Source organism: Grampus griseus (assembly GCF_964374135.1).
Source record: "Grampus griseus genome assembly, chromosome: 11".
NCBI lineage: Eukaryota > Metazoa > Chordata > Mammalia > Artiodactyla > Delphinidae > Grampus > Grampus griseus.
The window spans coordinates 49,404,062-49,416,714 of record NC_139005.1 but is presented as its reverse complement, the minus strand read 5'-3'; the positions used below and the strand labels follow the sequence as shown (position 1 = coordinate 49,416,714).

The window sequence follows — 12,653 nt, the reverse complement described above, 5'->3', positions numbered from 1 at the left end:
ATATGATTTAACTCCTTGTAACTTTATTTATTTATTTTTGGCTGCGTTGGGTCTTCGTTGCTGCACGTGGGCTTTCTCTAGTTGCAGTGAGCTGGGGCTACTCTTCGTTGCAGTGCACGGGCTTCTCATTGCGGTGGCTTCTCCTGTTGTGGAGCACGGGCTCTAGGCGCGTGGGTTTCAGTAGTTGTGGCACACAGGCTTCAGTAGTTGTGGCTCACAGGCTCTAGACCACAGGCTCAGTAGTTGTGGTGCATGGGCTTAGTTGCTCCGTGGCATGTGGGATCTTCCTGGACCAGGGCTCAAACCCGTGTCCCCTGCATTGGCAGGCGGATTCCTAACCACTGCACCACCAGGGAAGCCCCCTTCTAACTTTATTGAGACAGGTTTTATGGCCCAGAATATAGTCTATCTAAATGCTTCATGTGTACACCTAAAAAGAATTTTCATTCTGCTGTTATTCAGTGGAATATTCTATAAATGTCAATTAGGACAGGTAGGTTGATTTGTTTCATTACTACTTTTCTGTCTACACATTTTCTATCACTTATGGAGAGAAGAATATTGAAATATCCATTATATAATTGTGGATATTTTTCTATTTCTCCTTGCAGTTCTATCAGTTTTTGCTTCATATATTTTCAAGTTATGCCATTAGCTGGGTATATATTTAGGATTATTATGTTTTCTTAACAAATTGTCCTGGCCCATTTATGATCATGAAATGAACTTTTATCCCTGGTAATGTTCTCCATTCTAAAACTTAACGTCTAACATTAATATGGCCATTCCAGCTTTCTTTTGATTAGTGTTAGTATGTGTATTAGTTTTCTATTGCTACATAACAAATAACCATAGTAGTTTAAAACAACACCCATTTATTATCTCACAGTTTTATGGGTCAGAAGTTCAGATGGGCTCAACTGGGTTTTCTACTTAGGGCCTTACAAGGAAGAAATCAAGATGTCACCAGGCTGGTCTCCTATCTGAAGGCTCTGGGGAAGAATCTACTTCCAAGTCCATTCAGACTGTTGGCAGAATTCAGTTCCTCATGGCTACAGGTATGAGGTCCCTGTTTCCTTGCTAGCTGTGGGCCCAATGACTCTCTTTGTTCCTAGAGGATGCCTGTCTTCCTTCTCACGTAGTCCCCTCCATTTTCAAACCAGCAATGAGTGCTTATCATGCTTTGAATCCTCACTTCTGCAGCTACCAGCCAGAGAAAACTCTGCTTTTAAAGGGCATGCACGATTAGATAAAGCTCACTGGGATAATCTCCCTTTTGTCATATAATATAAATAATCACAGGAATGATATCCTATTCTCAGGTTCCACTCACACTCAAAAAGGAGATGATTATGTAAGAGGAGGGTCACTGGAGGTCAGTCTTACAATTTTTCAATCTCTTAATCTATTTGTACCTTTATATTTAAGGTGGGTTTCTAGTAGTATACAGTTGGGTCTTTTTTTTTTAATGCAATCTTACAGTCTCTACTTCAAATTGGGATATTTACATTAAATACGACTGTTCATAGAGCTGGGTTTAAATCTACCATCTTACTATTCGTTTTGTATGTTTCATCTGTTCTTCGTTCTTTTCCGCTTAAAAAATATTTTTTTAAACATTGCTATTTCTCCTTAGTATGCATTGTATTTTTCTGTTTCTTTGCATTCCAGGTAATATTTGGTATCCAAGAAATTACAAATTTTATCTTGTTGGATGCTGGATATTTTTTGTATTCCTACAAATACTCTTGTGTTCTGTTCTGAGATGCAATTAAGTTACTTGGAAATAGTTTGATACTTTCAACTTAGAAGGATAAATTTTGCCCTTCTATAGAGGCAAACCCATTCTCTGCAGTCTACCCCGTGATTTATAAGGTTCTCCACTCTGGCTACTGTGAACACATTATTCCTGGACCTTTATGAGTGAAACGGAGGATACTCATCAGTTAGATCCATTAAACTATAACTGTAACCTGCCTTTACTGATCAAGCACACTTTAATTGCTTTTATAAAAACTTGCATGTCCTCCAAGCTTCGCATAACCTAAACAATAAGATAGTTGCCTGAGTTGTTTTTCAGGAACTTGAAATCAGCTGTGTTCAGTTCTAGGTGGAGCTAAGACTGGTTAAGACCACCGACTGTCCAACTGGGCTTGTGTGAGTGTCCACTTGGTGACCTTTTGACATGAAAGGGGCAAAAACTCCACCCTCAGCACTTGCTAATGCCTCCATTTTCTGAACATGCATCCCACAGAGAAGCAAGTAGCTTAGTTGCACCTGCACAGAACGACTATTACCTCACTCTTTCCTTATCACCAATTACCTTTTCCCACGTTCCCCACACCTCATACCACCCTGCTTCTTTGTTCCCATAAATACCCTGAGCCTCTTGCCATCAGGGAGGCAGATTTGAGATTTGTTCTCCCGACTCCTCACTTGGTTGCCTTATGAATAAACCCTTTCTCTGCTGCAAACCTTGGTATCTCAGAATTTGGCTTGCTGTGCATCTGGCAAATGAACCTGATTTGGTAACATGAACCTAAACGATTGTTCCTTCTAATGCTTTTTTGTGTGTGTGTGTGTGTGTTATGTGGGCCTCTCACTGTTGTGGCCTCTCCCGTTGCGGAGCACAGGCTCTGGAGGAGCAGGCTCAACGGCCATGGCTCACGGGCCTAGCCGCTCCGTGGCATGTGGGATCTTCCCGGACCGGGGCACGAACCCGTGTCCCCTGCATCAGCAGGCAGACTCTCAACCACTGCGCCACCAGGGAAGCCCCCTTCTAATTCTTTTGGATGGTTCTTTCCTTGGCCTTGGGTAGCTTCCTCACATACATGCACTGGTCAACAGTCAGCTCTAGACTTATAAGAGAGCTTCTATAGATCTCTAGGTCTCTCTCTCTCCTTGTGTGCTGCTCATTCCTCTCTGGTACTCTGCCCTGAGAACTCTGGCTGCCTTGGTCTCCGTGGACTCCAAACTCTTTCCTCAACTAATGGAGGTTGCCAGGCTTTGCGTGAGTTTCTCCTTCTGTGCCGTGTCTTGGAAACTCAGTGCAGTAAGCTGAGGAAATCATAGGGTTCACTTCATTTGTTTCATACTTCTCAGGGATCACTGTTCTTTGTTGCCTGATGTCCAATGTTTTGAGAACCACTGTTTCATGTTTTTTGTCAGGGTTTTAGTTCATTCAAGTGGAAGGATAAGTCTAGTCCCTGTTATTCCATCCTGGCCAGAAATGGAAGTTCTGGTACTTATGTTTTATTTTCTTTAAATGTTATGAGAGTTTTAGAAGAGCTGGCAAGTAGTAAAGGTTGTAGAAGATTAATGAAAAAATCCAAGAATGTAACCATATACCACTGATCCCCAACTTAAAGAGAAAAGTCATGTGCCCATTAGCAAAATAATACACAATACAGCATTTCCCCCAAACAATAAGATAGTGCTTTCTAATTTACATTCTAGGTCTAAACGATAATAAACCCTTACTAATCAGAAATGACAAACAGGATTTGTCATGATACAGAATATGACTAATTATAACAAAATAATCTGAATTCATTAGGTCAAATCTATAATACAGTCGGCCCTCTGTATCCATGGGTCCTGTATCTGCAGATTCAACCAACCCTGGACAGAAAATATTTGAGGCAAAAAAAAATTTCAGAAAGTTCCAAAAAGAAAAACTTGAATTTTCCGTGTACCAGCAACTATTTGCATAGCATTTATATTTTATTAGGTATTATAGATAACCTACAAATAATTTAAAGTATATGGGAGGATACACAGATCATATGCAAATATTATGCCATTTTATATAAGGGGCTTGACCATCCATAGATTTTGGTATCTGAAAGGGGTCTTGGAATCAATCCCCGCATGGACACTGGGGGATGACTACACAAAGAAATTTCTAATTTACCAATTTATTTACATTAACATTTTCCATATTATTATAACATACTGAAACGAACACATTTACAACCTGACTGAAAGAAGGAAATAATACCTTTAAGAAGCCCAGAGTTATCAATGGGTCCAGGATATACATTTTGATCTCCCATCTGGTATTTGTCCCAACTGTCAAAGCCAACATATTTTTTCCACTGTTTAAACCAGCGACTATCGACTAGGTACCTAAAAAAGAAGAGAAATCGGTAAAGGAAAATACCAGGAACTACAGGAATAGCAGAAAATCTGCCTACTTTTTATATTTTATTTTATATCAAAGTACATGTCTACTTCCAAGGATTACTGAGAATAACTATAATATTTCGCTTGTGTAAAGTATTATTTCTATTGTTCTGTAAAGTATCTACTAAAGACAACTATTAACACATACAGGGCTTCCCTGGTGGCGCAGTGGTTGGGGGTCCGCCTGCCGATGCAGGGGGCGTGGGTTCGTGTCCCGGTCTGAGAGGATCCCACGTGCCGCGGAGCGGCTGGGACCGTGGGCCATGGCCACTGGGCCTGCGCGTCCAGAGCCTGTGCTCCGCGGCGGGAGAGTCTGCGGCAGTGAGAGGCCCACGTACCGCAAAAAAAACAAAAAACATATACATTAAAAAAAATCCTTAACAGCATTTAAAAAAAATGAAATAGCTATTCAACAGAATATTTACCAACTGAACAAAAATTCAAATGGTAATTATAAGAATCAGTCAAAATAAAATTTTAAATGCAACATGGTAAAATATAAATATGGAAAATGGTTCTTTTGTAAAAAACTTACAGTATGTTAATTTTATATATTTAACTGTATCTTTTATGGGGTAAGGAAAGCAATTATTAAAGGTTTCCAAGATTGATTTTAGTAATTATAATCAAAGCTTAAAAGAAACTTTAAAAATAATTAGCTTCTTTGCGAACAAAAGTTAATAACAACAATACTGTCTCCAATTGTTTCTCATACATTAGTAAAATCTGCTGGGGCAAGAAGGACTGGTTTTTAATTGATTTCAAAAGTGTGATACCAAGCACTATAATAAGCATTACTGAAACTATATTCATCTTACTTTCAAATACCTAAATTAGTTTCTCATCAGATGACCAGTGACAGAAAAAATAAAATAATGGTTCTTTAGCAAAGAAAGCATAAAAAATTATAAATCTGAAAAACTTTACGAATTGATTTATATTATACCTACTATGCTTTGCCACTGGTTCATAATTATTTTAAATTTTTTTCCAGAAATACCTTCCCCACACTTAACCAGGTTCAATCACAAACAAAAGCAAAAGTAGAGATTAACAAGATGTTTAAAGCCCACATGTATAACCAAGTTTTTTAGAAGAACATCATTCTAATATTTCTGTGCTTATAGCACTATACATATAGCACTATAGGAGTGAAACACTACAGTTATGTTTGAAGCAAAGGCACCAACATAGCAAAACCCCACAATTCTTAAATAATATTCATCAGCAGTTTAATTCCCTAAAAGTGGGTAAGGCAGAATTATCTATACATGAGTATTACAAACCCACTATCAGGGTTACACAATGGAAAGCCCCCAAATTGTAGATTTTGATATTTATGAGAAAATAAGAGTTGAAAAACTAAGTTTTAAGAAAACCCTGTTTCTAAGATAAATAAAATAGATTAGACTAGCAATGAATTTATATGTTAAATTGATAATAAAGAAAATTATACTTAATTGTATATCACCCACTAAAATTTTTTTAGACTCTTTCTCCCTTGCAATTTAAACAAGATATTCAGACATTTCATTTGCTTTCTTTGCAAATAAACGTCATACTAAGCGATCTTTCCCCTACTCCATTCATCTATTTTTCTATCATTGTGCCAATTTAATTGCCTTAATTACTTTTATATTGATATTATTTAGGGCACGTTCCCCCAGCTTCTTCTTGTTGCAAACTGTCTTAACTATCTTTGGCCATTTGCTATTCCCTATGAATTTTAGAATCAGTTAATCAAGTTCCACAAAAATCCCTATTAAGATTTTGATTAGAATTGTGCTGAACTTATAGATTAACAATAATACTATAATTTAAAATGTCATTTATAAAACTTACATTAAAAACTATTTGTGGAATACTGTCAAAGTTCTATTTATATTTACTTAAAAGATATTTCTAAAAGATGACGTTTTACTTCCCAAAGTATTTAATAAATTCTTTAGTTTTAGCGCAGGGTTGCATTGGGCAGAATTCATCTGCTGCCATAACATTTCTAGTTCAACTTTCTTTTTTAGATCTTGAACTGAGTGCTCTCTGTATAATGAAACCATTATGAGAGGAAACTCTCCCAATTGATGAAAATTCAGCTGTTTTTAACACTACCTTCAATTGAAAATGGTCACCATATTTCTATTACAGGCACCTATAACTTACTTGTAGAATGTTGTCATGAAACATGAGGGAAGTAGAAAAAACAGGAGCGTCTATTACTGCAATAATGTGTAGTTATAGATGCACCCTTGAAATTAGATGAACTGGACAAATAAATGAAAAAAATTATTTCAAGATATTTACACGGATTTGTTGTACTGTAAAAACTCTAATTGTAATCTATTAAGAATCTGCCCAAAACACAAGATTCCTTAATTTTAACTCATAAAAGACTCGAACAAAATCAATAATAGCTCACTAAGTGAACAAGGACTTGAATTTATTTTACATTCTCAACAGCACTCTTAATCCTTGATATGCTATTAGGGTCCAGATGCACCCAACTTTAGCTTCTGAGTTTCTCTTTTGAATAGTTATAACTATTTGTAAAGATTAATACTTCGTGGCTTTTATTCTTGAAATATCAATCTTTACAAATAGTTATAACTGATTTTAACATGAAGTCTAAAATGCTTAACATTGCCTAATAGGTCTTGCATGATCTGATCTGCTCCTACTTACCTCTCCAGTCTTAACTGGTACCATTTTTCTTTGTGCTGAGATCTAGTTCCTGGACACACTTTCTTCTGCCTCATGGCTCCTTCTGCCTCAAATATTCTCCTACTGCTCTCAACACCTAGTTAACTCTTATCATCTTTCAGATAGTTTAACCATCACTTTCTCAGGGAATCCTTCCAAAAGCTTCTCCCCATTTCCTCTTAGTTTGGAAAAGGAAAAACAAGATGGCAATCTCAGTCTACTAGATCTCAAGACTCTTTATTAACTAACAGGGATTACTTTTAATAATAACAAAATAACTAACATTTGAGCTTTACTCTTGGGGCAGGCACATACTTCTAAGCACTTTAATATATTGGCTCATTTACTCCTTTAACTACCCAATGAGGTAGGCACTATTATAATTTCATAGGCACACAGAAATTAACTTGCCCAAGGTTACAAAGTTAGTGCCAGACCTGTGATTAAGCAAATGTGTTATTAGCATAGGGAGAAGTGGAAAGACCAATGAAAATAGCACAAAGAAACAAGAACCAGGCTCAAATATATGTGGAACTATGCTGCATGCTAAAATCATTACAAACCAGTGTAGAAAGATCTGGCTATATATACGGGAAAAATTAATTAAGAGCTCTATACCTCACATATGTAGTCAGTTCTATTCAAAAAAGCTTCTTACGAAAGCCTGAATGTGTTCAACATGATTGATATACAAGGGAACAGTAACACAAATTCAGTGCCTGCTTAAGCACTACTTCACCCATAAGCAGTGCGAGGACTAGGGTGAGGCAAGTGAGATGCCTAGGGACCCTAACAGGGAGTGCTTCCTTAAATTTTACACCCTAGGTGCCTTGCTTGTCTCACCCTCGTCCTAACTGAAACAAACACTAGATATATATGGAAAATTTCCCAGCTACACTGAGCGGCACAGGTATGCACAAAACATACATTTTAAACATCTACCTACATTCACCATGTGTGTTATGAACCACACTCTCCACATCTGGTGTTACAACTCCTTGGCAGATTTCGGATAACCCTCCTACCATTTCACAATCCCACTTCAAGCAAGTCTCATCTTTTTCAAAATAAAAATACCATATTTACTGCAGTATTAATGTATTTATTAACCATTTAAAATGTGTAAAACCATGCTACCATTTTATTATCTTTTTTTAAAAAAAAATGGGTCCATGAAAAATTTTTTAAAGCTCTGTGCCCCACCCCTATTTTTCCCGTGTGCCCTGTGGTTTTTATTGCATGATTTTGCATATAGCACAGTGATTCTTAGGTACACATGCTGCATTACAGCAGAAACTTACAAAAATACATTGTAGTTGGATTAAAAACATAAATGTGAAAGCAAAAATATAATTTTTTAAAAGATACAGAAGAAAATCCTTATTACTTCAGAATATAGGAAGAGTTAAGACAAAAAACAAAAAATCTTAAAGGTAAAAGCTGATAAAATTGCGAGGTTAAAATGAAAAGTTTCTGTTCAACAAAGGCACCAAGTAAAGAAAGATACAGATTGGGAGAGATACTTATACTGCCTATAACCAACAAAGGATTAGAACATGAAAAACTCCTTTAAATTAATTTTTTAAAAAGAGAATGCAAAAAAAGGGCAAATCACAGAACATCAGAATGGTCTCTACACATATGAGATGTTCAATCTCATTAGCAGTATGAAAAATACCAATTAACACCATACCACATCATTCTCATGAAATTGGTGAAAACACAAGCACATGCACATGTGTCAATAATATTAAGTGTGGAGAAGATGTGTAGTAACTGCAACTCATAAACTACCAACTGGGGTATAAACTAGAATCCTCATTTTGGAGAATTTGGCAATTCTCCAAAGAATCATGTATTGCCATTGCTAAGTTTTACCCTGCAGAAACTCTTGCACATATTTACAAGAATACAACTGAAGAATACATAACGCAGCATAATTTGCAAATGGAAAATTGGAAAAAAAACCCAAAACCAATATTCATCATTCCTACCAAGAAATACTACCCAAAAACTAAAATGAAAAATACTACATGTACTAACATGGATAAATCTCAAAACTGCAATGTTGAATTAAAAAATACAAGCTGCAAAAGGCTACATGTAATATAACACAAACATATTAAGATAACATAGATATGCACACACAGTACAACTATATAAAAATTTTAAACATGCCACAAATAATATTATTCATAAATCCATGCATATATTAAAAATATAAGCAAAGAGAATAATAAAAATCAATTTCTGGATGGTGGCTCCCTCTGGCAAGGGAGGGAATGGGCTAGGATTAGGGAAATATGTACAGGGAGATTCAACTGTATCTGTAATGTTTTATTTTTTTAAACTAAGAAAGGTGTACACAGGTGTTTTGTTATATTTTTCTTTGTATTCTGAAATATTTACTATGACTAATATGTTTTCTATTTAATATAGAATAATAGTTTATATATATCTTCATATATATACACAAAATGAAATGGAGTCAAATGTACAGACTATGAATAATGCTGCAGTCAACAAAGCTGATAGATTCAGCAAATGAAAATTTCAAGCATAAAAATAGGATAAAAAATATGTACAGCAAAATGTATAAAATGCATAGCTTTAGTTTTATTTTTTAAAGAAATTTATAATTTTCTATTACCTCATATTTATCTTTTACATTTTATATTACCTCTTCCAAATCCAACAGATGAATTTGCATTAGATTTGAACAAAAAGCTTACATAAACTTTGAAGAATTTTCTTTAGAAAAACATGATTTATTTATTTCCAAATTGATCAAATTATGATTCTGATATATAGTAATGTATTCATTTTCAAGAAATATTTCCTTTTGGTAACTAACGCCTAGTAAGTAAGCCAAAAAAGTAAAAAATGACTGGCTGACATCTCATAAGAAAAGAAAAGCACAAAGTACAGAACGTAGAGATTATTACCCTTGATATCTGGGAAGATAATATAAGCAAATCAATAAAAAAAATCCTAAAACTGACAGAAATACTGATTTTGAGCTGATCAAGCTTTAGTATCAAATATTACATTAAACTATAGACTTGCAACCATCTAAAATTCAAGTAAATACTAATGTGCAAACATCTTGATAGCCCAAAGTACAGAGTAGTTATTAATCGCTTTACGATAAACAGACTAAGTTTCTTACACAAAGGAGTCTATACCTTATAGATGAAACTAAAGGTGAAATATTTCTGAATAATATTGAGCCACCTGACTGTTCCCATATAAAAAGCTATGAAGCAAATGTACCAAAATATGCTCAAGATCATTTTACTTTTGACTGAGGCCTCTGGCTGTGGCTTAATCACTGTCATTCCCCTCTATTTCAGTGGATTACAAGGGATTTTATGACGATGCCTCACACTAGGTCACAACTGATGATTCTCAAACACTAGTACATCAATATGAAAATATTTTGATCATGTTATTATCTGAGTTCAAAAATTACTAAAGAAAATTTCATGGAGATTAAAGATCTATGGTCTTCAATCAATATCTCAAGTCCTTTAAAGATGACCCACAATCCTCCAGCATGTCTCCATTTAGCCTTCTCTATTTCCAATAATTTGCCAGTTTCATTAAGTCTCTAGCCCATTAGGCTGAATAGGCAGCCTTGCTGCTTACTTTTCAAGGAAGTAAAAGCCCCAACTTTCTTACTCTTTTGTTCCACACCTTTATCATACCTGATTCCCTTATATATCGTGGAGGATATAACCCTCCTTAAATCCAAGGCTAATAATTTTTGTTCCTAGTCTTTGGATCTAATTTCCTTCTGCCTCCTTGGAGACTTACGTCATTAACAGCCCCTATTCCCCTTGTTTCTCCCTGTATCTTTTCTCTCTCTTTTTAACTTAGCATATAAGAGGGGCCAACTCTTTTCCCCATTCCCCCCACATAACCTCCCAACTCACATATTCATTTCCTCTTCTATCTACCCCCATTTTTCTGACTTGTCCCCACAGCCAAGCTCTCCTCAGCCCTCACCTGCTCTTCAACCTAGCACAACAGATCTTCCTACCTCAATGGGCTCTCAAAAAGGTTCTCACTAAGTTACCAATGGCCACCCTAACAAATCCAAAGGATCCATAATTTTATTACTATATCAATGCTTTTAAAAATAATCTGTGATTCTACCTTTCTGGGTGGAATATATATATTATATTATATATTATATCTAATAATAGTATGATAATATAATTAATATTGTATTAATATGATAACAGTAAATATATATTACATATAATTATATATATGTAATTTAACAGCATTCTCTTCCTCTGCTTAAATGTTAGTATTCCACAGAGCTGCTCTCAAATTTCTTCTTCTCTCACTGTTAATACTCTCAGTGATACTGTAACTCATACCAATGATTTGAAAATTTGCATCCCGAGGCCAGTCCTCAAGTTCTTTTTCACTCATGAACAAAATAAGTATTTTCAAAGTGGGGGCACCTTTTGGTAAATGTTAGATCTTTGCCTATCAGGAACTTAGCAGAAAAGCACACCCAATAGCAATTTGTTTTCATGATTATTTTTGCTTATAAATTTTCTTACCTCCTGAAATGAGACTTAAGTAGATGTGAATTCTAAATTTACTGTAGAAGAAGTACTAGACCAAAGTTCTCTTCCTGACATTACTTGCTGTGAGGTCTTAGAGAAGTTACTCAATGCTAAACCTTTAGATTGTTCATCTTAGAAATTGAAATACATTCATTCAAAAAATATTTATTGGAGGTCTACTACATATATGCTATTCCGTATGCATTAGTTGTTAGCAAAATAGCCAAGAGCCCTATGTTCATGGAATTCAGAGTCTAGTGAAGGAAAGTGGCAGTAAATAATTAAGACGTAGTAAAATGCTGTAGTAAGTGCTGTGACGCATAGGGAGCTGTGAAAGCATAATAAAGGGGTCCCTATTTAGAATAAAGGAAAGCCTTTTTGAAAAAATAATATTTTAGCATATGGACAGGAGTTATTTCACAAAGAATAAGATAAAAAGCTATCTAGACTGAAGGAAAAGCACGTGCTAGGGCCAGAACAACTTTGGGAGTTAGGTATGCTGGAGGAACTGACTAAATGCAGTTGACAAAGGGAGAAGAGATGCTAGGTAAGGTAGGCTGGGGCCAGACTACATAGAGCCTTTAAGGTAACTAAAGATTTTATCCTAAATGCAATGAAAGCCAATGAAAAATATTTAGAAGAGATATGATCTGATTTACATTTCATGATGACCACTGGCAGTATCTCACAGGATTGGTGGGAGGTTCAAATACTCATGAAATGTTTAATAAATCAAAAACTTACATAAAGTTATGGGTACTTCAGTTGTATGGTGCTAAATATTCTAATGGCATCAAGAAAGACAATTTGTACTGTGGTCTAGAGAGAATAATCTTCAATGGCTCCAGAGAAGCGGGGTCAATTTTAGGACCCAAAATAAATCTAAGTCAATTTTAAGACAATCCTCAAATGCAGAAAAGCTACTGCATTTTAGTAAGAACTAAAAAAGCCAGGTTGTAGGTTTTTTGTTGTTGTTGGGTTGTTTTGGGGGGATGATAGTGGGGAAAGATAGGAGAGTCTCAAAAGTTGTTTAGTGTTTTTACACACACTAGAAGCAAATTTAAGAAAGATATAAAGGGACCAATAAATGACTTAGAAATAGTCCTAAATACAAAGACATTTAAAAGCAGTACAGGGAAATGGGGAAATCCCAAAAGCTGGATTTAGAAAACCACAGAGCTGGTGAAT

The 12,653-nt window shown here is 35.5% G+C and overlaps 1 protein-coding gene across 2 annotated transcripts in view; it reads right to left on the bottom strand.

Annotated features, from left to right (window-relative positions):
• Window positions 1-12,653, bottom strand: part of USP15 (ubiquitin specific peptidase 15) — a 127,102-nt gene that overhangs the window by 103,753 nt on the left and 10,696 nt on the right. For both annotated transcript variants that reach the window (XM_082665047.1, XM_082665048.1), the window contains exon 2: window positions 4,001-4,128. In XM_082665047.1, the coding sequence (XP_082521173.1) occupies window positions 4,001-4,128 (128 nt within the window). The remainder of the gene's footprint in view (window positions 1-4,000; window positions 4,129-12,653) is intronic.